The 25,840-nt window shown below is 41.7% G+C and overlaps 1 protein-coding gene across 2 annotated transcripts; it reads right to left on the bottom strand.

Annotated features, from left to right (window-relative positions):
• Nucleotides 1–231: 231 nt before the first annotated feature.
• On the bottom strand, nt 232–25,840 carry LOC139155828 (serine/threonine-protein kinase NLK2-like). 2 transcript variants are annotated; one of them, XM_070731140.1, is made up of 11 exons: nt 24,027–25,840; nt 20,883–21,012; nt 17,605–17,660; nt 13,299–13,405; nt 11,712–11,797; nt 8,665–8,727; nt 7,863–7,964; nt 7,688–7,774; nt 6,920–7,118; nt 3,583–3,676; nt 232–2,525 (listed from the first exon to the last, which is right to left on the bottom strand). In XM_070731140.1, the coding sequence occupies exons 1-11, from the start codon at nt 24,266–24,268 to the stop codon at nt 2,477–2,479; spliced, it is 1,215 nt and encodes a 404-aa protein (XP_070587241.1). In that variant the 5' UTR covers nt 24,269–25,840; the 3' UTR covers nt 232–2,476. The 2 variants fall into 2 exon arrangements, with proteins under 2 accessions (XP_070587241.1, XP_070587240.1); XM_070731139.1 differs by having other exon boundaries at nt 8,518–8,727.

A 25,840-nucleotide genomic window follows, 5' to 3' on the forward strand; every position in this document is an offset into this window, starting at 1 on the left:
TTTTTGTAGGTGAGGTCTCCAGAACTGAACATAGTATTCCAAATGTGGTCTCACCAGCGCTCTATGTAAGGGGATCACAATCTCCCTCTTCCTGCTTGTTATACCTTACGTTTTAACTCATATGTTTTAACTCATATGACAGCTAATCCATTGCTCAGCAGCGAAAACAACGGGCCCCATCCAAGGGGGGGGGGGGGAATACTAGGAGACAAACCAAACGCACTACAGGAGAAAAATATACAGCATAAATTTAATTCAGCTACTATGGAGCACAATTAAATTAAGGAGGGGGATTATTACAGCCAAAGACAGTTCAAGTTTCCAGGTTATTGGTTCTATGTTATTGGTGTTTACCCCTGCCCTCATGCGTTTTGTTTTGTTTTTTTCCAGACACAAGGAAGAAATATACGCACACATTCAGGATTTAAACTAGTTATATAAACTGCTCTGATCATAAATTAATAACAGGTCATTGACAAAAAAAAAAAAGAGATGAAACACCAGCCAAGTAAAGAAATCATCAACCACCAACGAAATAAAGACACAAAATTAATAACACAAGTGTCCCAAAAACATGCACACGTGAAAACCCACTAGGAGAAAAGAGGTAGATTTTTGAAGGAGGGGGTTTGAAATTAATGGAGTAATACACTGAATCAAGGAAGGAAGTTGAGCTGGCTGCAGGCAGGAAAGGTGGAGGGGCCGGGGTGGGTGGGAGAGAACTTAACAGGCATTCCACATCCAGCATCAAGGCCAAAACCTCAATTTTTTTTCAGAAAACACCACATATTTTTTTTAAAGGAAAGAAGCACTTTCTGAAAATACAGTAGAAATGCATCAGGGCCTCCAAGCGGTTAGGACGTGTCCATGCTGGGAACAAGGGATACCTGGAAAGCAGGGAGGCCAAATGTACACAGTGAAAAAGTATTTAGCATCTTATCCTAAAATAAGTTGTGTGTGTGGGGGGGGTGTGTGTTTCCAGCTGTGTAAGACCACATGGCTTCCCAGAAGAGACCAAAGACCAGGACTCAAAATGCAATCCTTGATTCCAGGAAATATCTGAACCCTGTGGTAGACTTGGAACATTGAGCCTTATTTCTCCCACTTTTCCCCGTTTGGGAAATCTTTTAAGGGGAAGGAGATTTGTGCATTGGTGAAATCCAATTCCCCCCCCCCCCCCGGTTCCTTGGACGTGGTGTGGCTTGGTGGCCGTGGCAGGGGAAGGATACTGCAAAATCCCCACTCCATCCCACTCTGGGGCCAACCAGAGGTTGTATTCACCAGTTCTCCAAACTACTCAAATTTTCCCGGTTCTGCAGAATCTGTTAGAACCTGTTGGATTTCACCCCCTGGATTTGTGGGGAAGCAGATCTATCCTTAGTCAAAGGCCATGTTTCTTAATCTTGTCCACTTTAAAATGTCTCAACTTCCAATTAAAAAAAAAAGAAATCCGATAAAACACCAGAAAAAAGTACAATACAGTAATCAAAAAAAGTGCTGGACTGCGCAGAGATGGACAGGATGTCTAAAAAATTAGAGGGGAAAGAGGACTCAGATTATTATAAGATATGGGGCAATCTCTACGACTGGCTAGAGAAAAGAACAATGGTGAAATAAACAAATTATAAATTTTTAGATAATAGATTATAATACAAGCAAAGTAAAGCAATACGTCAATAAAAGAATATTTAATGATGACGGAAAATTCTCTGACCGAACACTCTAAAAAAGTGGGGAAACTCTTTTTTCCCAAATGTTGTATTTATATGTTCTGTTTTATTTACTGTTATGTTCTACTTATTGTTTTGTTTTTCTGTTTATTTGTTGTTTTATCGTTTATGTATAAAAAACTAATAAATAAAATAAAATGTCTCAACTTTAACTTCCAGGGATCCTTAGCTGCTGGGGAATTCTGGGAATTGAAATCCAGACATCTTAAAGTGGACAATACTTTAAAAAAAAACACTGGTCAGAGTTTTTATGTAGGGGGCAGTTTCTTTGAAATAGACACCCCTCATTTCAAGAACAAACTTCTCTTCGTTCCAACCTGGCCATCCCTTTTCAGGGGAAGCCAGATAAAGCCCCATATGTATAAGGAGGGGAAAATACTGGTGCAGAGTTAGGGGAAGAAAGGAAAGAATTCACAAAGACAGTGCCTACAACCCAGGGTTTTCCAGTGCAGTACAGGAATGGAGGAAAGGAAAAGACATCCAACAGTGGAAAAATAAAATCCCTTTCCCAAATTGTCCACCTCCAAATATCAGTAATATAATAACGACCTAGACATTTTTCTGCCCCTCTTTCCCAAATGCATCTGTCCATGAGTCAAAATATTCAAGAGTGCAGGATGAAGAGCAGTGCTTCAGTCTCCTTTTCATCTCTTGGATGCCAGCAGCAATGCCGACCCCTTATGTCTTCTGTCCCTCTTCTTCTGTCTTTCTTTTCTTTTTCCATCATGGCCATGCAAGGAGCAGCTTCATCTCTCTTCCTTTTTGGACACCTTGGAAGAATGCCATGCTGTAGAGCTGCCAGGTGGGAGAGGGGAAAAAATATATAACACAGGCAGTCCTCGACATACGGCTACAACTGAGCCCCAAATTTCTGCTGTTAAGTGAGATATTTGTTAAGTGAGTTTTGTCCCATTTTACAACCTTTCTTGCCACTGTTGTTTAAGTGAATCATTGCAGTTGATAAGTCATTTCCCCATTTGTTAAAAAGTCGCAAAAGGCAATCACATGACCGTCGGTCATAACTATGAGCCAGTTGCCAAACATCTGAATTTTGATCAAATGATCGTGGGAGGTTGCATAGGTCATAACTATGAAAAACGGCCATAAGTCACATTTTTCAGTGATGTTTTAACTCTGAACGGTCACTAAAGAAACTGTTTAGTGTCTGTATTTACTTACTTACTTACTTACTTACTTACTTACTTACTTACTTACTTACTTACTTACTTACTTACTTACTTACTTACTTACTTAATGGATTTATATGCCTCCCCTCTCTGAGGACTCAGGATGGTTTACAGCATATAAAAAAAACAGTAGGACACAGTAAGCTAAATCCAATTAATTAAAACTACATAAACTATCAAAAATCCCCGGGTATATTAAAAATCAATCATACCCATTCGAACAATAACCATACAATCATTCGTTGGCCAGGGGCTAAGATCTAATTGCCCCAAGCCTGGTGACATAAATGAGTCTTAAGACCCTTGTGGAAGGCAAGGAGGGTGGGGGCAATGACAATCTCTGGGGGGAGTTGATTCCAGAGGGCCAGGCCCCCCATAGAGAAGGTTCTTCCCCTAAGCCCTGCCAAGTGATATTGTCTAGTTGATGGGCCAACTCTGTCGGACCTAACCATCGCTGGGACTCATACAGCAGAAGGCGGCCCTGCAAGTAATCTGGTCCGATGCCATTTAGGGCTTTATAGGTCATTACCAACACTTTGAATTGTGTCTGGAAACCAATCGTCAACCGATACAGTCCGCAGAGTGTATTATCTGCTCTTTCTTGTTCTGTAAAGAGAAAATCACAAACTTTCTAGTTAGGGAAGCCACCAATTTTGGAGACTTACCGGATGAAAGTTTTAAAGGCAGCTGACTGGGGGTTGATACAGAGGGGGACCCGTTTCCCATGCTGCTGTTCCAAGATAAATCTGTGCACCAGTTCTGAAAAACAAAGAATTCACTTTTATTAGATTACTATTAGAACCATAAAAATTTCTCCAATTTTGGCGGCCCAAATCTGTAGCCCTGTATTTAATAATATACCATATTTTTTCGGAATATAAGATGCACCTTTTTACCACCAAAATGAGAGTGGGGGCTTCTTATACACAGAATGTAGCCCCTCCCAGCCAACCCCCACTCTTTGACCTCTGCCTCCCAGCAATTAACCTCCTTGCAGAACAAAGAACAGATCCTGTTAAGCCAAGAAACTGATTATCAGCTTCCCAACCCTCAGCTGATTTGAGACTCCAGCCATGCTGCAGAACTGAAAGTGAAACCAATGCTGCAAGGAGGCAAATTGCTGAGAGGCAGAGGCAGAATTTTATTTTATTTTGCTAATTAGACTGCTGAAACTGGATGCAAGGAGGCAAGCCAGTAACTATAAATGTCTGCAGAATGTTCAAATTATGAGACTTATTTTTAAAAACAATGCTGTATTATTGTTCTAGACAACTTAATGAAATGAAAAAGCTTTTTTTTAAATACAGTGATCCCCCGCTCGTTGCGAGGGTTCCGTTCCAGGACCCCCCACAATGAGAGGGTTTTCGCGAAGTAGCGCTGCGGAAGTAAAAACACCATCTGCGCATGCGCAGATGGTGTTTTTACTTCCCAGCAGCGAGGAGCCGAAGATTGGGGTTTCCCCGCCGCCCACGCAAACTCCTCACTGCTGCCGGGCCCGCCGCTCGCCCGCCCTGAAAGGGAAAGCCCCCCCCAGGCCGGCTCCGATCCCCCCAGGCCGGCTGCGACGTTTTAAAACACGCGCGCCGTTTCGCAACTGTCTCCTGAAGCCGGACGCGGAAGTTAGCGTCCGGCTTCAGGAGACAGCTGCGAAACGGCGCACGTGTTTTAAAACGTCGCAGCCGGCCTGGGGGGATCGGAGCCGGCCTGGGGGGGCTTTCCCTTTCAGGGCGGGCGAAGGGCGGGCGAGCGGCGAACGGCGGGTGGCCGGGCGAACGGCGGGCGAGCGGGTGCTGGGGGGGGCTTCGCCCTCCCACCAGCAAGAGGGGGAAGACCCAGGGAAGCCCCCCAGCAGCTGATCTGCCCGGCGCCATCTACGCATGCGTGCCCATAGAAAAAAAGGGCACGCATGCGCAGATGGTGTTTTGACTTCCGGGTTCAAAAATCGCAAATTACCCTGTTCGCAATGGTCGGGGACGCAATACCCGGGGGATCACTGTAAATGCTTTATCTGAAGGGCCCAGTGCTTTTGTGTCTTTTTTTAAGTAGCAGAGAATAATGTCCTGCTTCAGTATTAAAGTAAGGCAGCTGAGTTAAACCCTGACTTAGTCATGTTTGGAGTAGATCTATTTAAATAATTGGGAGGAATTAGTGTGATTACATTTAAGAAAACTTTCTGGCATTAATATACAGTGTTCCCTCGATTTCCGCGGGGGATGCGTTCCGAGACCGCCCGCGAAAGTAGAATTTCCGCGAAGTAGAGATGCGGAAGTAAATACACCATTTTTGGCTATGGCCAGTATCACAAGCCTTCCCGTAACACTTTAACCCCCTAAATTACCATTTCCCATTCCCTTAACAACCATTTACTCACCATTATTACTGGTACTCACCATTGAATAAGGCACTTAGTGATCCTGATATTTATAAACAGAATTATTTATTAACAATAATTATTTTTTTTGTTATTTATTTGCAAAAATTATTAGTTTGGCGATGACGTTTGACGTCATCGGATGGGAAAAACCATGGTATAGGACAAAAACCGGGAAGTATTTTTTAATTAATATTTTTTGAAAAATATTCGTGAAGTTCGAACCCGCAAAAATCGAGGGAACACTGTATTGCCATAATGTACATTTCTCAAATTCTCTGCTATTTCTATGGGTCAGATACACACGGACAGAAATACACAGCAGTGTATATCATCTGTGATATTTGCTGGGAGGCAAATTGCTGGGAGGCAGAGGCAGAATTCCCCCCCCCCTTGTTTTCCTTCCACAAAGCTAAAGTGCATCTTATACTCCGGTGAGTCTTATACTCCGAAAAATACAGGCATGTCTCTCTTTTCTTCTCCTCTGTATTTCTATGTATTTTCATCCTTCCTCTGCTAACAAGCCAAGGTCATCACCACTATTTGGGATAATAGCAGCAGTGAATCACAATAGCACTGCACATTTGGGAACCTTGCCATTCAAGGGACTTGCCCCATGTACAGTTTTAAATCTCTGCTGCTGTACAATCTTCATAACGTCTTTGGAGATCTCTTCCTCCTCCAAAATCAATAGATGCCATCAGTGTTACCTAGTTTGCAAAGGAGAATTGGAGGATTTAACAACCCAAATGGGACGTGCTTTTTAGGATGAAGTGACACAAAACAATGGGTTAATCTTTTGACTTCTTCGGAATTATGTAAGCTGATACACGGAGGATGAAGAAGAACTGAGCCGGGGTGGCGCAGCAGGTTGAGTGCTGTGCTGCAGGCCATTGAAGCTGACTTGTAGATCTGAAGGTCAGTGGTTCAAATCTCATCACCGGCTCAAGGTTGACTCAGCCTTCCATCCTTCCGAGGTGGGTAAAATGAGGACCCGGATTGTGGGGGGCAATAGCCTGGCTCTGTTAAAAAAGTGCTATTGCTAACATGTTGTAAGCCGCCTGAGTCTAAGGAAAAGGGCAGCATAAAAATCAAATAAATGAATGAATGAATGAATGAATGAATGAATGAATGAATAAATAAATAAATAAATAAACTGAGTCAATCCAAAACAAATCAGATCAAAGGTTTAGATCTCAGTCTGGCGGAATTCATAGAAGAATTATGTGTATTAATTGCTGTCATATAGGATGGTTAATATCAATATTTAGCTCTTAAATTAGCAACTGGGAACAGCAATAGCACTTAGACATATACCATTTCAGAGTGCTTTACAGCCCTTTCTAAGCAGTTTACAGAATCAGCATGTTGCCCCCAACAATATGCAGGTCTTCATTTTGCCCACCTCGGAAGGATGTCTGGCTGGCTAAGCCGGTCAGGATCGAACTGCTGATAGTTGGCAGAGTTAGCCTGCAATGTTGCATTCTAACCACTGCGCCACCACTATGTTAAGAAAGGAGCTTTCTGAAACCCCAGGATTTGGGAGGAAGTTTGGACTCAATCTTTTTTTAAAAAAAAATTAATTGGATTCCTATATCGCCCCTCTCCGAAGACTTGGGGAGGCTAATTACCTTTGACCTGCCAGACAGAAGCGAGGTTCTTTTCGTAAGACCCGTCAAATTTGGGGTCGGCCCGGGGTTCAAAGTCACTGGTGTATATGCGGCCGGAAGAGACTGAAAAGCAGCAAGTGCACATACAGGTGTGGTATCTCAGTCGCCCCTCATCTAAGTACGGATGAGAAAGGGCGTCCTTGGCAGAGATCCGCTTGGCCTGCGGAAGGAAGGACAGTAATAATCACCCCAAAAAGAACACTCTTGTATTCAGGTAGTCCCCGAGTTATGACTGTTATGGGAGCCTTCCAATTACAGTGGTAACTCTACTTATGAATTTCATTTGTTTCCTGACCAGGGTCTTAGGTAGGAAAGTTTGTAAGAACTTTCTTAGGTAGGAAAGTTTGTAAGAAGAAGCAATTTTCCCCATAGGAATCAATGTAAAAGCAAATAATGCATGCGATTGGGGAAACCACAGGGAGGGCGGAGACCCTGTTTCCTCCCAGGAGATTCCTAGAGAGGCCCCACCCTGCCTTTTGCGGCCCTGTTTCCTCCCAGGAGATTCCTAGAGAGGCCCCACCGAGGCTTCTCCTTGCCTTTTCCGGCACTGTTTCCTCCTATTATTATTACCCCAATTATTATTATTATTATTGTTATTGTTATTATTATTATTATTTATTATTATTAATTGGATTGTGTAGTATTCTATTGTTTTTATATGTTGTAAGCTGCCCCGAGTCCTTGGAGAGGGGCGGCATATAAGTCCAATCAATCAATCAATCAACTCACTGGATCAAAGACCAACATCCGGCAGAGCAAATGCACCGCTTCGTGGGTTGCTTCTCCGGAGAGCATGTAAAGGACAGACAACGATGGCTAGGAGAAAAAAAAAGAAGCAAAGTAGTTAAGAGGCTTCCTTCACTCCCACAGCTCTTACCTTGCCAGCCCTGGTGGTGGTACTCACCAGCTTGTGACTGCCACGCAGGATGTGGGCTCGGGCCCCCTCGCAGGCCGACCGGAGGGCAGCCACGGGAGGAGTCCCCAGGAGATCCGTAATCAGGTCCAACTGCCCACCCATAGATCGAAGGAAGAAGAAACGGAGAGGAAAGGAAAAAAAGAAAGTTAAGTTGCCTCTTAAGTTTAGGGGACTAGAGGCTAAAACATATGAAGAATGCAAGAAATGGGCAAAGATAGTTTAATTAAAAGGAGGGCTATGGGGTGACATGATAGCAGTGTTCCAATATGTCAGGGGTTGCCACAAAGAAGAGGGAGTCGAGCTATTCTCCAAAGCACCTGAAGGTAGAAGAAGAAGCAATGGGTGGGAACTAAACAACAAGAGAAGTAACTTAGAACTAAGGAGAAATTTCCTGACACAGTTAATCAGTGGAACAGCTTGCCTCCAGAAGTTGTGAATGTCCCAACACTGGAAGATTTTAAGCAGGTATTGGATAACCATCTGCCTGTAGGGTTTCCTGCCTAAGCAGGGGGTTGGACTAGAAGACCTCCAAGGTCCCTTTCAACTCTGTTGTTGTTATTGTTCTTCGGTGCCCACTATTGGACATTTCATGCCTTCTGCAACTGCATTCTCACAAGTCTTTCTTTTAAGCCTGCTGAGATACCTGCTGAATTGGGCTCTGGGACTGAAAGAGGATGCGCCTGCCGAGGAGTTCGGCGAAAATGCAGCCCACAGACCAAATATCAATTGGACGTCCATAATGCCTGCTGCCCATCAAGATTTCAGGGGCCCGGTAATATTGAGTAACCACCTCTTGAGTCATGTGCTGGGACTCATCCGGCTCCTCTACCCGGGCCAAACCAAAATCGCAGATCTGAAGGAAAGACGAAAAGGTATGTGGTCAACCCGAGGAAGCTTCTGGAGCAGTGTTTTTCAACCAGTGTGCCGCGAGACATGGTCAGGTGTGCCGTGGGGAAATTAAACATGGGTCTCCAAACCACCATTCCTGCCTTTTGTGTCCATTGAAATAGGCCCAGGTTTCACACTAAGTGAATATAAATACATTTAGAAACTATATTATTAACTATATGTATAATATGTACTGTGTTAGTGTGTCATTTTGTGTCATTTCAGTTGGAGGTGTACCCCAGGATTTTGTAAATGTAAAAACTGCCGCAGCTCAAAGAAGGTTGAAAATCACTGTACAGTGTTCCCTCTATTTTCGTGGGTTCAAACTTCGCGAGAAGTCTATACCACGGTTTTTCAAAAATATTAATAAAAAAATACTTCATGGGTTTTTTCCCTATACCACGGTTTTTCCTGCCCGATCACGTCATATGTCATTGTCAAACTTTTGTTTGCCTTTAATAAATATTTTTTTTTAATAAACTTAAATAAACAGGGTGAGTAATAATCTAAATGGTTGCTAAGGGAATGGGAAATTGCAGTTTAGGGGTTTAAAGTATTAAGGGAAGGCTTGTGATACAGTTCATAGCCAAAAATAGTGTATTTACTTCCGCATCTCTACTTCGCGGAAATTCAACTTTGGCGGGCGGTCTCGGAACGAGGGAACACTGTACTAGAGAAATAAAGCTTCCAGACCTAGCTTTCTCTACTCTCTGTTTCTCTTTCTGGGAGTCAATATTCTTTCAATGCCACTGAATGGTATTAACTCAGGTGCAGCCTAAAATGGGAAGCCTCAGTGGCCTAGTGGTTAGGGTGCAGCACTGCAAGCTACTTCTGCTGATCACAGGCTGCCAGCAGTGTGGCAGATCGAATCTCAGTAGGCTCAAGGTTGACTCAGCCTTCCATCCTTCCGAGGTCGGTAAAATGAGGAGCCAGATTTTCTAACTCTCTGTAAACCGCTTAGAGAGGCCTGTAAAGTACTGTGAAGCAGTATATAATTCTAAATAGTGTAGTGCCGCACGAATCCCAGCGACCAGTTAGGTCCCACAGAGTTGGCCTTCTCTGGGTCCCGTCGACGAAACAATGTCGTCTGGCGGGACCCAGGGGAAGAGCCTTCTCTGTGGCGGCCCCGACCCTCTGGAACCAGCTCCCCCCGGAGATTAGGATTACCCCCACCCTCCTTGCCTTTCGTAAGCTCCTTAAAACCCACCTCTGTCGTCAGGCATGGGGGAACTGAGACATCTTCCCCAGGCCTATATAATTTATATATGGTATGTTGTGTGTATGTTTTTTTAAACTATGGGGTTTTAACTCTTTGAAATATTAGATTTGTATTTTACATTGTTCTTTGTTATTGCTATGAGCCGCCCCCCGAATCTACGGAGAGGGGTGGCATACAAATAAAATAAATAAATAAAATAAATAAAATAAATAAAATAAATAAAATAAATAAAATAAATAAAATAAATAAAATAAATAAAATAAATAAAATAAATAAAATAAATAAAATAAATAAAATAAATAAAATAAATAAAATAAATAAAATAAATAAAATAAAATAAAAATAAAAAAATAAAATAAATAAAATAAAATAAATAAATAAAATAAATAAAAAAACAAAACAAACAAACAAACAAATAAGTGTGGTGTACTATAGTGTGTGGTTCTGGGAGGGGTGGTGGCTCTAGCTTGGTGACCCTCAACCCTGACAACTTTTAAGATGTGTGGACTTCAACTCCCAGAATTATCTCGCCAGCAATAGGGTACCTCACACCCTTGTGCAAAATGTTGGAAGGGAGAGGCCTCTAGGGCCCAGATAGTGGTAGGAGAAGTAGGCCCAGGCCTACCGGGACACCAAGGAGTGTCAAGCAGATAATAGGGTGTCTCAGAAGATGAGGGAGACCTACAAGGCTGGGTTAGGTAGGCCTGGTCTCCACTAGGTTTCCGAAGGTGTCCCCAACCTGAGCTCCTAGTGACCCAAGAACAGAGGTGGGATTGTTAAGCAAGATCACAAAGCTGCCTCACTAAAATAACTGTCACAACTCAGGATCGCAATGGGCAGGTGATCTTAGGGCAAGGACTACCTATACACAAATAGACTGCTCAAAAAAATAAAGGGAACACTCAAAAAACCCATCCTGGATCTGAATGAATGAAATATTCTCATTGAATACTTTGTTCTGTACAAAGTTGAATGTGCACAACAGCAGGTGAAATTGATTTGTCAATCAGTGTTGCTTCCTAGGTGGACAGTTTGGTTTCACAAAAGTTTGATTTACTTGGAGTTATATGGCATTGTTTAAGTGTTCTTTTTATTTTTTTGAGCAGTGTACATGTTTTTGTATCTAAAATTCTAGCACACATCGCATTAAATTAAATTATTATTATTATTGTTATTATTATTATTAATTAGATTTGTGTGCCGCTCACAACAGCAATAAAACAATTCATGACAAATCTAATAATTTAAAAACATTTTTTTAAAAACCCGTTATTAAGCAGACATACACACAGACATACCATACATAAATTGTATAGGCCCGGGGGAGATACAACCCGTTTATTCTCTTCTTGCATGGTTAATAACTTTCTTCTTTTGTCACATCCAAAATAGCAATTTGGTGGCTGCGACTGTATCAGCCACAAGGCTACGAGACAGGGAATTATTGAAGATATGTGTTAAAATCTGTGGCACAGTGGGCAGTGTCACCATTGATGGCTTTGAGCACAACACCCCACCTGGCATAGATTTGTCACACCTATATACGTATTTAAACACCAGACATCTCTATTCTGGGTGTAATTGTATGATTCACAATGAGTGGAGGGAGAGGGTATGCGAGAAAACGTTTAATCTTTGGATGTCACAGCTAAAACTGCTGAGCACCAGAGTCACCTTTCAAGAGGTGGCTATCTTGAAAGCTTCCTGGGTTGGCTTCAAGGATGAATTACCTTGAGGACACAGTTGCTATTGACCAGCAGATTCCCAGGCTTGATGTCCCGATGAAGGACACCAGCAGAGTGCAAATATTTTAGCCCTGTGAGGAGAGAGAGAAAACACACTGTGGGTGTTCCCAAACTTAACTGAAGTCAACAGACGCAATAAAAATTAAAACGAAACCTTTCCTTCCATTATCAACTGGATAGGCAACTGGACTTTTCTTTGAAGATGTTTCGCTCCTCATCCAAGAAGCTTCTTCGGTTCTGAATGAATGGTGAAGAATGGAAAGACTTGGATTGAAAGAACGGAAGCTTCTGGGATGAGAAGGGAAACGTCTTCAAAGAAAAGCACCTTTGGGACACCATGACCTGGATGACTGAAAATCTCCATCGACATTTAGCTATGATTGTCAACATAGTTTTCAACAATAAACATTTATATAAGTTCTATACTATTGCCAATGTGCTGAGCTCGGGGTTAAACTTGACTCTAAATTTCATTTGATAACTAGCAAAATTTTAAAAAATACATTATCTCTTCTAAGAGATCAGCCTGCTAAATCATATGTATGTGTGGTGCTGAAACCCCGAAAAGGAGCTTTTTGCTTCAGAGCTGTTGCTGCCAATTATGTAACAACAGTGAATTGAAGGATCAAGATGTATTTTATGGAACTGCAGCTGTGCCGTAAATATCAGAAAAGAAGGGAAAAGAGAAGGAAAGCTATTAAAGTAAATGCAGTACCATAGGACACCGTTAAGAAGAACGGCAGCCTTAAAGGAAAGGGGCGAGAGAAAAGGGCTTAAGAAATTGGGTCAACATGAGAGAGAGGAGAAAATGTAAGAGGACATGTGTAAGTGATCCTTCAGGAGGCATAACAGAAATACAAATGTCTTTGGTCATCTCATCAAACCCCCATGGCTTTGCCTCCAATTCAAAGACATGTAGAGATCTCAACATTCCTCCAAGTATTTCACTTGGCCAACCACTCAACTGTCAAAAGTCTTAGACCAGGGGGAAGGCAAAGTTGGCTCTTCTATGACTTGTGGACTTCAACTCCCAGAATTCCTGTGCCAATCATGCTGGCTCAGGAATTCTGGGAGTTGAAGTCCACATGTCATAGAGAGCCAACTTTGCCTACCCATCTTAGACAGATAGCATCCTATCAATGAATTGGACCTCCTCCTTTTTCATGGGACTTGAAGCCCCTGAGATCCAGCCTCCCCTTTGAGATGCTGTAGAATACCCTTTACTTTCTCTAATTCTTCATAAGACTTACCTTCCATACATCTGATTATTCTAATCCTCGCTTCTCATCCTATCCCTAGTTTTAATTAAGTTCTGGCACCCACAACTTTATCACCAATGGGGTTATGGAATCTTCTAACTTGGAATCGGTGATTCTACAATTACAGGCTGTGCATCAACCTGTCACCTCTGTATAGACATTATCCTACTTGTTCACATTCTTCTTCTCAATGATTACTAGGCCAGCCATGTTATATGGTTGCCAAGTCAGACACATTCATACCAAATCTAAATAAAGAACTTTGCCCAAATTGTTAGTTCCTGATTTATGGCATTTGCGTGTCAAGACTTACCCCTGAGGATCTGATACAAAAAGACCTTGATATGATCGGAACTGAGCGGTTGTGGAGAAACTATGACTTTGTGAAGGTCACTTTGCATCAATTCAGTGATAACATAACTGATGGTCATTGTCAAGGAGGGTGATGGGGAAGGAAGTAGAGAATGGAAGACATCTAAATACCCAGCTCTTCCCATTGTAAATAAAAATTACTTTTCCACCATTTTGTAAAACCAACAGATTCCAATAGAATTAGAAGGCACAAATATCAAAGGGCATGGACAGAGTAGGATAAAAAAAAAAACCAAGAAAAATGAGAAATAAAAATACAGTGGTACCTCTACCTAAGAATGCCTCTACTTACGAACTTTTCTAGATAAGAATCGGGTGTTCTAGATTTTTTTGCCTCTTCTCAAGAACCATTTTCTACTTACAAGCCCGAGCCTCCGAAACTGTAACTGGGAAAGGTGGGGAAAAGCCTCCGTGGGGCCTCTCTAGGAATCTCCTGGGAGGAAATAGGGCCTCCACCCTCCATGTGGTTTCCACAATCACACGCATTGTTTACTTTTACATTGTTTCCTATGGGGAAAATTGCTTCTTCTTACAAACTTTTCTACTTAAGAGCCTGGTCACGGAATGAATTACTTTCATAAGCAGAGGTACCATTGTATATAAATCAGCTATCCCTAATCTGTAACTCTGTACATGGGCTGGATTCCAACTAACACCAATTTTGGAGGACACAAAATTAAGAAAAAACTGGCAAAAATAAAAAAAAACCCTATAGAACATGAAATGCACTTCCAAAACAGAAAGTTGCAGTTAAGGTAACTGAGATAAGAAATGCATGTGAGAATGGACTAAACATAACTATTATTAAGAATTTTTTTAAAAATCAGCATGGAAACTCTTTATCTCAATTGCAAGAAAGATAAAAGAAGACAAAAGCGAAGATACAATAAGCCTAAGAAATCTTTTCTAGTGTTAGACACCACTGTACAATCTCCAGATGAGTTACTTCCTGCCCACAAATGCTGCTCAAATTTCATGAAATTTTGACAATCTCACCACATACTCTAATGGGGGATTGTGAAAAGATTAGTGTATTCTTAATAATTAAAAAAACAAACACCACCAAGCAGTGATATCTGAGGCAATGGTTTCTGTGAGCATTGATGTTCAGAAACTTCCCAGAATTGCTTGTTAATGAGATGGGCCGCCTATAAATTAAAACAAGTAAAATTTGACTGTTGACCTCTGAGGTTAAAGGATAGTGTCATAGCTTTTATTAATTAATAGCAAAGGAGAGAGGAGGTAAAGTTGTAAAGATTACCCATAAGGTATGATAGCCCTATCTAGGTGCTGCAACATTTGACATATAAAGAAAAGAGAAAAGAACAAGTAGACCATTAGAAGAGAATATAAAAACAATATAAACATAGAGTTTTTGTTCTCTTTTCTCCTTTTTCTTTATAGTATGATAAAGTCAGAAGTGTTATTTTCTATATTTTATTTTTTGAATAAGTATTTGATATTTTATAAAGAAATTTAATTAACATAAAGAATATAGAGTTAAATTTAACAAGAATGTAATGTGCACGTATGACATTTCTGTATCGATCTGATTATAGTTAGGGATTTTTTTTTCTGTATTAATTAGACTTCTATGACAAGCGGAGCAATGGTAGCTCCTTAAATGTTTAATGTTGTTTGTTTTTGTCTGTCTTTTGAAAAACAATAAAAAATATATTTTTAAAAAAGAAGAGAATATATGTAGATCACAATTGAATCATAACATCACTGATGCTATCTGAGATTGAAAACGGAGCTTGAAGCTCTGAGAAAATAATTAAGCTCAAAACATATCAAGGATTTAACAGTCAGACTATTCTTGGCCATCCATTCTCATTACTCTCCATTAAATGGAAACTGCAGTTTAATGTTTCCAAATGTAAAATAATGCATTTGGGGAAAAGGAATCCTCAATCTGAGTATTGTATTGGCAGTTCTGTGTTAGCACAAACGTCGGAAGAGAAGGATTTAGGAGTCGTGATTTCTGACAGTCTCAAAATGGGTGAGCAGTGCGGTCGGGCGGTAGGAAAAGCAAGTAGGATGCTTGGCTGCATAGCTAGAGGTATAACAAGCAGGAAGAGGGAGATTATGATCCCGCTATATAGAGCGCTGGTGAGACCACATTTGGAATACTGTGTTCAGTTCTGGAGACCTCACCTACAAAAAGATATTGACAAAATTGAACGGGTCCAAAGATGGGCTACAAGAATGGTGGAAGGTCTTAAGCATAAAACGTATCAGGAAAGACTTAATGGACTCAATCTGTATAGTCTGGAGGACAGAAGGAAAAGGGGGGACATGGTCGAAACATTTAAATATGTTAAAGGGTTAAATAAGGTCCAGGAGGGAAGTGTTTTTAATAGGAAAGTGAACACAAGAACAAGGGGACACAATCTGAAGTTAGTTGGGGGAAAGATCAAAAGCAACGTGAGAAAATATTATTTTACTGAAAGAGTAGTAGATCCTTGGAACAAACTTCCAGCAGACGTGGTTGGTAAATCCACAGTAACTGAATTTAAACATGCCTTGGATAAACATATATCCATCCTAAGATAAAATACAGAAAATAATATAAGGGCAGACTAGATGGACCATGAGGTCTTTTTCTGCCGTCAGTCTTCTATGTTTCTATGTTTCTAAATATAAAGCCACTGTCTCCAGCAAAGATTCTAGCATCTGAGTCTCCAGTATGGTGTCCATACCACCAAAGACCTTGATATCCATCAGGTTCCATGCCCACCTCATATTCTATTAGATTCACATACTTACTGACCAAAGAATTCAAACTGGGAACTACCCTGCCAAAGTAAGATATCCCTTGATAATAAGCCCAATCGGGCTTTGAGTGCATGGCAATAAGGCCAAGCGCTTATTTCAGGGTTCGAAAAAATATAAGGCAGGGTGTTATTTTCAAGGAAACACAGTAGCAGAACAATATTTGAACATAATTTCCAAGAAAGCCTCTGGGTCTCACCAGATTGCAAGAAACTCATAGTGCAAGAAGCTATTAGACAATCTCATGCTTCATAGAAAGATTGTTCAGCTGCCCAGAAACCTTAAGAGGAACTTAGGCTGGTATAGAACTTCTTCAGAGTTTTGAAGGAATGATTGACAGCAGCTTACCTTTGGGTAAACGAGGGCCCTCTATGCCAGCTATTGAAAGATTTAAAATAGCAACTGTACCTATTTTTTAAAAGGACCACATTTGGAATACTGTACTGTATTCAGTTCTGTAGACCTCACCTACAAAAAGATATTGATAAAATTGAACGGGTCCAAAGACGGGCTACAAGAATGGTGGAAGGTCTTAAGCATAAAATGTATCAGGAAAGACTTAATGAACTCAATCTGTATAGTCTGGAGGACAGAAGGAAAAGGGGGGGACATGATCGAAACATTTAAATATGTTAAAGGGTTAAATAAGGTCCAGGAGGGAAGTGTTTTTAATAGGAAAGTGAACACAAGAACAAGGGGACACAATCTGAAGTTAGTTGGGGGAAAGATCAAAAGCAACGTGAGAAAATATTATTTTACTGAAAGAATAGTAGATCCTTGGAACAAACTTCCAGCAGACGTGAGTGGTAAATCCACAGTAACTGAATTTAAACATGCCTGGGATAAACATTTATCCATCCTAAGATAAAATACAAGAAATAGTATAAGGGCAGACTCGATGGACCATGGGTCTTTTTCTGCCATCTGGATTAGAAGATTGAGCATTCAGATTCTACAGCATTCTCAATCTCATAGAGAACCTATCTGGAGCAAAGCTAGTGAACCATTCAATCATTTTCAGGTGAGTTACTTTTGCATACAAATTGGGGCAAGAAGGAGAGGATTTCACATGATCTTGGATCATTTGAAAATAGCTGACGCAGATTGAGAAATTTGACAAGAAATGGTGGAAAGGACAACATCAAAGAACTACATTAAACAACTGCTTGAGGAAATAACAGAGGTGAGGGGATCCAAAACAGTACCGTAAATGAAGGAAATTTAAAAAGTCACGAAGAGAAAAATCAAAGCAAACGTAACATGAGTATGTTACTCCTTTCCCCCTCCACAAATAAATAAATAAACCAGACTTAAGAAAAGCAAGAACCATCGATAAATATTTCACTTCCTCTCCTTACATGTAAGATTTACTGGGGAGAAAGGCAACAAAAGATAGCACAAAATGGAGCATCAGAAGAGTAGGGAAAACAATAAGAAGAAAATAACTTAGCTACAGGTGACATGAAGGATACATTTCCTCAAAACAGTCAATCTGTGGAGGTTGGAGGATATCCAGTGCTGAGAGGACCTGAAGAGAAAAAAAACCCAAATTCTGAAAACGCAAAGCCACATCACTGAAAAAAAGTGACTTACGACCGTCATTCACACTTACGACCTTCGTAACAGCACCGCGGTTATGAGATTTACATCCGGATAATAATAATAATAATAATAATAATAATAATAATAATAATAATAATAATAATAATAATGGAGAAAAAGAAAGTAGTATGGATCATCGACATTGCAATCCCAGGAGGCAGCAGAATTGAGGAGAAGCAGCTAGAGAAATTAGTGAAATACGAAGATCTAAAAATCGAGCTGCAACGACTCTGGCATAAGCCCGTGAAAGTGGTCCCAGTGGTACTTGGCACGCTTGTCACAGTACCAAAGCATCTCAGCGGACATTTGAAAACCATCGTAATTGACAAAATCTCCATCTGTCAATTGCAAAAGGCCGCTTTACTGGGATCGGCAAACATAATTCGCCGCTACATCATGCAATCCTAGGTGCTTGGAAAGCACCCAACTAGTGATGAAATACGAAATCCAGCATAGTGATCTCATTTGCTGTGTTGTACTGACATCATCATCATCATCATAATAATAATAATGATGATGATGCTTAACAACTGGCTCATATTTATGATGCTTGCAGTGTCTCTGAATGATGGAATCACCTTTTGCAACCTTGTGAGAAGCAAGGTCAACAGGGAAGCCAGATTAATTTAACCACCGTAGTACTAATTTAGCATCTGTATGATTCGCTTAACAAATGGGGCAAAGTCGTAAAATGGGGCAAAACTCAACAGAAATGTAAGGGCTCGACTGTGGCTATAAGTTGAGGACTAACTGTATGCCATCACAGACAAGGAACCAGTGATGGAACCCAACAGTTATACTGTAATATGGTGTTTGGGCATGACAGACCCATGAAGCATAATGTACCAGTCACCCCCTCCTACTAATAAAAATAGGACAACAGCAACTAATACTGTAGGTAGTTGGAAACAGTAATGAAACTTAGCTGGTAGGAGCAGTCATGCTAGGCTTGTCTAATAATAGGGTCAGCCCTGTAACCCACACCTGAAATGATTTTGTCAATGCAAGGGATCCTTCATCAAACTTCCTTTTGTCCTACACACAGCATTTAGACTTATATACCGCTTCACGGTGCTTTTACAGTCCTCTATAAGTGGTTTATAGAATCAGCATATTGCCCCCAACAATCTGGGTCCTCATTTTACCCACCTCGGAAGGGTGGATGGCTGAGTCAACTTTCAGCCAGTGGTGAGACTTGAACTGCTGAACTACAGCTAGCAGCTAGCCTAAGTAGCCTGTAGTGCTGCACTCTAACCACTGCGCCACCCTGACTCTCATTAGTTTGTGCCCATTTCTTCCAAATGTTCCTGAGGGGAAACTGCCCTTCACCAGTTTCTTCGTGCCAAATAGCAAGGCTGCCATTAACTCCGGCCTACTCCATTCGGAGCTTGAGTTGCAAGGCCCTGCTTGGGTCAAGAGGGCCATGACAGGCCATCTCTTTCTGCGGCTGTTCTCACTGATTTATATCACTCTAATGCTTTTCTTCTCATCCTTCCTTCTGCATTCCTGTGCATTCTCCAATAAAGAAGCCTGCGGAAACATTCTGGAATCTTGAGATATGAGTTGAATCACGTGGTTGCACTGACAAATTTTTTAAAAAACGTATCCATCCATCTGATCATTCCATCAGAGAACCCTATTCTGGATCAGGGTTATTACATATGGGATCAACTGCTTTCATTGTTGCCCCTCCACTATAAACTGCCTGGAGTCGCCATTTTATATTTACTTTAATAAAATGCTGAAACCAATAGATAATATTTATAGCTCACCCTTGAACTATGGAGTCCGTGGTACTGGACTTGGTTGCTTTTTTGCAGATATTTCATTACCCACTACATAACATCATGTTATTAGATCATTCTGGTGAATGTTAACTACTGCTAAAAGAGGGTGGAAATGTTGGTGCGTCTTATACACTGAATAATACAGCCATTTCTGCTGTCCCAAAGCTCTACACCCGCGTCTCATATTTGGATAGAGTCTGGGAAGTCTGCAGAGAGCTCCTGGGTGCTGCAGGATGCCAAAAATGACCTCATTTTTGTGGAAAAAAACTGACAAAAAAGGTCAGGTTTTGCAAAAACAAGACCATTTTTGCCATCCCCTGGCCCACAGGAGCTCCCTGCAGGCTTCCAAGATTTTTTGCATACCCTATTTTTGTGAATGGGCAAAAAACAGCTCACTTTTTGCAAAAGCAGGGGTGTTTTGCCTTCTAATTACCCCATCTAGAATGACTGGAGGAGGAATTCTGGGAGTTGAAGTCCACAAGTCTTAAAGCTGTCAAGTTTGAAGATCCATGAGTTAGGAGTTGCAAAGGTATTCACACTTGGCAAGTTTAAGACTTGTGGACTTCAACTCCCATTCCTGAGCTAGCATGATTGGAGGAAGAATTCTAGGAGTTGAAGTCCACAAGTCTTAAAGCTGTCAAGTTTGAAGTTTGTAAAAAAATGTACCTGGCTGTAAAAAGTAAACACGTTTGTAAAAGGTATTCTGCTACACTGGTATTTTATTAAATAATATATTACCTACACCATTTGGTTCAGAATACTTTTTTCCTTGTTTTCCTCCTCTACAATCCAGGTGCATTTTATACTTCTAAAAATTTGGTAGCTGAGTAAGTCATAAAATCAATATAAGGCTGGAAGGCCCTTGAGATCATTTAGTCCAGGGGTGAGCAAAGTTGGCTCTTCTATGACTTGTGGACTTCAACACCCAGAATTCCTGAGCCAATCATGCTAGCTCAGGAATTATGGGAGTTGAAGTCCACATGTCATAGAAGAGCCAACTTTGCCAACCCCTGATTTAGTCCAACCACCACAACCCCTGCCCTGCAGGAGACCTTGTATCATCTCAGAATGAAATGTCTGCAAAAAAAAAAAAAATAGCCCAGCTCAGACAGCACAAAGAACCTTACAATTTTGAAACTGCCTTTTTTTCCTCGCAGAGGGACTCCGGGCAGTGTAAAAATTATTGGACTGTAAAAACAGTATATAGAAAGTTTAAATTTAAAAAGAAGCAAGAACGACTGAAAAATCAATATATGGCTGCACAATGCACATTTCTAAATGTGAGGAATCCAAAGGCTGGGTGCTATGGGGAGGATCACCTCTGGCCCCAAGGCAATTCTGCCACACTCTTCCACACTCACATTGTCATGCTTGAAGTAACAGAGCATCCTCAATTCTCTGAAGACCCGCTTGCAAGAGACCAAGTTCTGGAAAACATTAGGCATCTTTTTGAGTGCAACTCGCGACCCATCCCGAGGATCCGTCACAGACCTGCAGGAAGAAAAATGTCTTTCTATTTACAATTTACTTTTTGGTGATTATAAAGGATAGACTAGAGAAAGGAGATACGTACAGTGTAATTTTAGAAACAGAAAGAGGGCAAAAGATAAATACATTTTAAGATCTGATCTTAAGAGGATTGGAAAACAATTTTTTTCCCTATTTACTTTCTTTTAAGGCGTACTGTTTTTCTCTATACAGTGTTCCCTAGATTTTCGCGGGTTCGAACTTCGCGAAAAGTCTATACCATGGTTTTTCAAAAATATTAATTAAAAAATACTTCTTGGTTTTTTCCCCTATACCACGTTTTTTCCCGCCCAATGACATCATATGTCATCGCCAAACTTTCATCCGCCTTTAATAAATATTTTTTAAATAAACTTTAATAAATAAACATGATGAGTAATAATCTAAATGATTGCTAATGGAATGGGAAATTGTAATTTAGGGGTTTAAAGTGTTAAAGGAAGGCTTGTGATACTGTTCATAGCCAAAAATAGTGCATTTACTTCTGCATCTCTACTTCGCGGAAATTCGACTTTCGCGGGCGGTCTCGGAACGCATCCCCCGCAAAAATTGAGGGAACACTGTACTTCCAATACAAGACCACACAGTATCAACAGTAAAGACCTCCAAGTTTCTAGGTTCTATCATATCTCAAAACTTAAAATGCACACATAACATCAAAAACTTCATCAAAAAAGCACAACAAAGAATGTTCTTTCTGTGCCAACTCAGGAAGCTCAAATTGACCAAAGAGCTATAGATTCAGTTCTACGGAGGAATCACTGAGTCTGTCATCTGCACCTCTATAACTGTCTGGTTTGGCTCTGCAACCAAGCAAGGCAGAAACAGATTTCAACTGATAATTAAAACTGCAGAAAAAAAATTGCTATCAACCTGTTTTCCACTGAGGACATGTGTACTGCATGAGTCAAAAAGAGGATTGTGAAAACATCTACAGACCCCTCGCATCCTGGACATAAATTGTTTCAATTCCTGCCCCTCAAAATGACACTATAGGGCACTGCACATCAGAACAATATATAGTTTATTTTTTCCTGAATGCCATCACCCTGCTAAACAACTAATTCCCACAACACTGTTGAAATATTTGCCAAGACTGCATGACTATTATTCTTCCCATCCTATTAGCTACCTCCTCCCAATTATGACTATAATCATGCTGGTTGTATCTTTATGATATATATTGTTTTGTTTCCTAGTATGATCTGATTGCTTACTAGTAACCTATGACTAACACTGAATGTTGCATCTTACAATTCTTAATGTTTTTTTTCTTTTATGTAAACTGAGAGCATATGCACCAAAGACAAATTCCTTGTGCATCCAATCACACTTGGACAATAAAGAATTCTATTCTATTCAATTCTGTTATGATTCACGTAGCCCTTGATTTAGAACCATTTGTTTAGGGAACATTTGAAGTTTTAAGGTCACTGAAAAAAGTTACTTATGACCAATCCTCATGCTTGTGAGTGTTGTAGCATCCCCATAGTCATGTGATCAAACTTCAGGCACGTGGTAACCAGTGTGCATTTATAATGGATGCAGTTTCCCAGGGCCATGTGATAATCCCATGAAACTTTCCAGCTGACTTCTGATAATAATAATAATAATAATAATAATAATAATAATAATAATAATAATTTATTGGATTTGTATGCTGCCCCTCTCCGCAGACTCGGGGCGGCTAACAACAATAATAAACACAACATGTACCATCCAATAATAAAAAACAACTAAAAACCCCTATTATAAAACCAAACATACACACAAACATACCATGCATGACTTGTAATGGCCTAGGGGGAAGAACTATCTCAACTCCCCCATGCCTGGCGGTATAAATGAGTCTTGAGTAGTTTACGAAAGACAAGGAGGGTGGGGGCAGTTCTAATCTCCAGGGGGAGTTGGTTCCAGAGGGCCAGGGAGAAGGCTCTTTCCCTGGGGCCCGCCAAACGACATTGTTTAGTCGACGGGACCCGGAGAAGGCCAACTCTATGGGACCTTATCGGTTGCTGGGATTCGTGCGGTAGCAGGCGGTTCCGGAGGTAATCTGGTCCAATGCCATGTAGGGCTTTAAAGGGTCATGACCAACACTTTGAATTGTGACCGGAAACTGATCGGCAGCCAGTGCAAGCCACGGAGCATTGAAGAAACGTGGGCGAATCTTGGAAGCCCCACGATGGGTCTCGTGGCTGCGTTCTGCACGATCTGAAGCAAAGTCAATGTGGGAAACCAAATTTACTTAATAACTGCAGTGATTTGCTTAACAACCAGAGCAAAAGAAAGCTTGTGAAATCAGGTGTGACTCACTTAAAAGTCACCTTGTTTAGCAATGGAAATCTTGGTCTAAGTTGGGATCGTAACTACCTGTGCTTCTAATTCTTTTTCTGCCTCTACCTTCATCTTTCTCTACCATCAGTCTGCATTGGTTGCCGATCAGTTTCCGGTCACAATTCAAAGTGTGGGTTATGACCTATAAAGCCCTTTATGGATCTGGACCAGATTATCTCAGGGACCGCCTTCTGCTGCACGAATCCCAGTGACCGGTTAGGTCCCACAGAGTGGGTCTTCTCCGGGTCCTGTCAACTAAATGCCGCTTGGCGAGACCCAGGGGAAGAGCCTACTCTGTGGCGGCCCAGGCCCTCTGGAACCAACTCCCCCCAGAGATTAGAATTGCCCCCACCCTCCTTGCCTTTCGTAAGCTACTTAAAACCCACCTCTGCCGTCAGGCATGGGGGAATTGAGATGCTCTTTCCCCCTGGGCCTTTACAATTTCATGTGTGGTATGTCTGTATGTATGTTTGGCTTTTTATATTAATGGGGGGTTTTTAAATCATTTTTAGTATTTATTGGATTATTATTGTACATTGTTTTATTACTGTTGTTAGCCGCCCCGAGTCTTCGGAGAGGGGTGGCATACAAATCCAATAAATAAATAAATAAATCATGCAGAAGTAAAATAACTCTGCACTCACCATACCACGCCAAAAGCACCATAACCGATGGGTCGATCTGGTTCTGGGTCCACCATCATTGCATTGCCAAGTGTTGCCTGCTGTTGCTGGGGAGGAGCTATCTGCACTCCATTATTGCAATAATATTTCTGGCCCCCACCTAGTCCAGCAGTTAAAGGTGGCTGGATTAACCCCGTCAATGCCCCAAAAACATTGCTACAAAGCTGAGCTTGAAGTGGCTGGTTGGGGTCTTGGAAAGCCATTCAGACAAATGAGGACAGAGGTGCGTAAGAGACAGTGGTTTTGGACAAGAAGACTGGAAGAAGAGCAAAACCAAGAGCACTGGAATTCAAATCAATTGTGGTTTGTAAGAAGGAGATTTGGGAACTATTCAGTGGAAAATCCCTGGTTTATTAAGGGCAAATCTCACAAGCAAAATAAATAAATGCATGCAAAATTTTATCCTCCAGCAAAGCAGTGTTTTATATGAATACAGTAGGTTTTATTTTCCCTTAAGGTTTAAAAAAAAATTGAAAGAAAAGAGGTATCTTGGCTTATTTTAAATTTACAGTCAAGGGTAAATTATATTTTGGGATATAATTTTGATATGTTTTTAGGGATGGTATACACCCTGGCTGAAAGTGAAAATCAGTTCTCTAACCAAATCTCTGATGTGGGAGACATCAGGGAAGATTTCTAAGAAGGCTCAGACGCAAGGGAGGCACTAGAACAAGAGAAATGGAAGTAAGTTTGGGAAGAGCACTTCAGAAATTGAAAAAATGAGGTCTATTGCCTTTCTAGTGAGGTGTGAAAACGCTGGAGGGGAAGGGGCACTCCCCACAAAATATTAGAAGGGTTTCTTTGACCCAAAAGGCCCAAAGTTGCAAAAAAAAAATATCCCCTTCCAACAGGATGGAAAACCTCAAATGAGGATGTGGTGTTAACTAAGCAAGAAGAGCTGCCATCTGAACCACACAACCTTAACTCATGGGTGTGCTTTGGGGAAACTTTCTCAACAGTCAAAAAAGTGGGGTGGGAGGGCAGCTACAGAAAAAAAAAGTGGGGCACAGAGAAAGCAGCTATCTTGGCAACCAGCCCTGTTTTAGGCTTCAGGAAGATATGATCAAATCTGGAGGTATGAAAGAACCCCTTTTACACCCCACAGCAAGATTTGGAAGGAGGATGCCCAGATAAGTGTGGAGGTAAAGTTTAGGGGTTCAGGATCTGCAAGGTGTCCGGGAATAAAGAGGGTGCAAACGGAGGCCCAAAGGTGCTTTGAGAGGCAGATTTTGGGGTGTTCTCAACTTTTCTTCCCCAGGCAGGGGAAGAGATCCAATCCTCAAGCCCAAGAAGGGGTCCTAGCGGCGGGCCAGCCCCTCTCCGGCGGCGGGGGGGAAGGCGGGGGCGCCCATGGTGCGGAAGGGGGTCCTTCCCCCACCCGCCCCCCCAGGTGGGCTTCGCAGCGTCTCAGCAAGGCATGGGGGGGCGAGGGTGGGGGGCGCTGCGGTCGGAGACAAAAGGGGATCCCCGGGACGCAGACGCGCCAAGCACCCCCACTTCCCCGGCAGACGTGCAAACCCCAGCGAGCAGGAGCTGGAAGAGGAGCAACAGCAGCAGCAGCAACGGCGGCGGCGGCGGCAGTGGCGGCAGTGGCGGCAGCAACAGCAGCAGCGGCGGCGGTGGAAAGCTGGGTGTCTGGCGGAGTCTTTTGTTAGAGGCACCGCGGGTCCATCTTTACGGGCTGGAGGAAGGAAGGAAGGCAGGAACCAGGCAGGAAGGAAAAGGCAAGCTGCGTGCGAGGCCCAGCGACGCCGGCGGACCCCATCTACTGGCCG

This window comes from Erythrolamprus reginae, unplaced genomic scaffold (assembly GCF_031021105.1).
Source record: "Erythrolamprus reginae isolate rEryReg1 unplaced genomic scaffold, rEryReg1.hap1 H_7, whole genome shotgun sequence".
NCBI classification, from domain to species: Eukaryota; Metazoa; Chordata; class Lepidosauria; order Squamata; family Dipsadidae; genus Erythrolamprus; species Erythrolamprus reginae.

Bases quoted from the DNA above. Each gene is read 5' to 3' on its own strand.
- LOC139155828 (XM_070731139.1), bottom strand. From the start codon at position 24,268: ATGGCTTTCCAAGACCCCAACCAGCCACTTCAAGCTCAGCTTTGTAGC. The intron at 13,406-17,604 runs GTATCCTTCATG...AATGACCATCAG, and splicing joins ATTGACTGTTTTGAGGAAAT to TTATGTTATCACTGAATTGA. The intron at 8,728-11,711 runs GTAATTCATCCT...TCTTTCCTTCAG, and splicing joins ATAGCAACTGTGTCCTCAAG to ATCTGCGATTTTGGTTTGGC.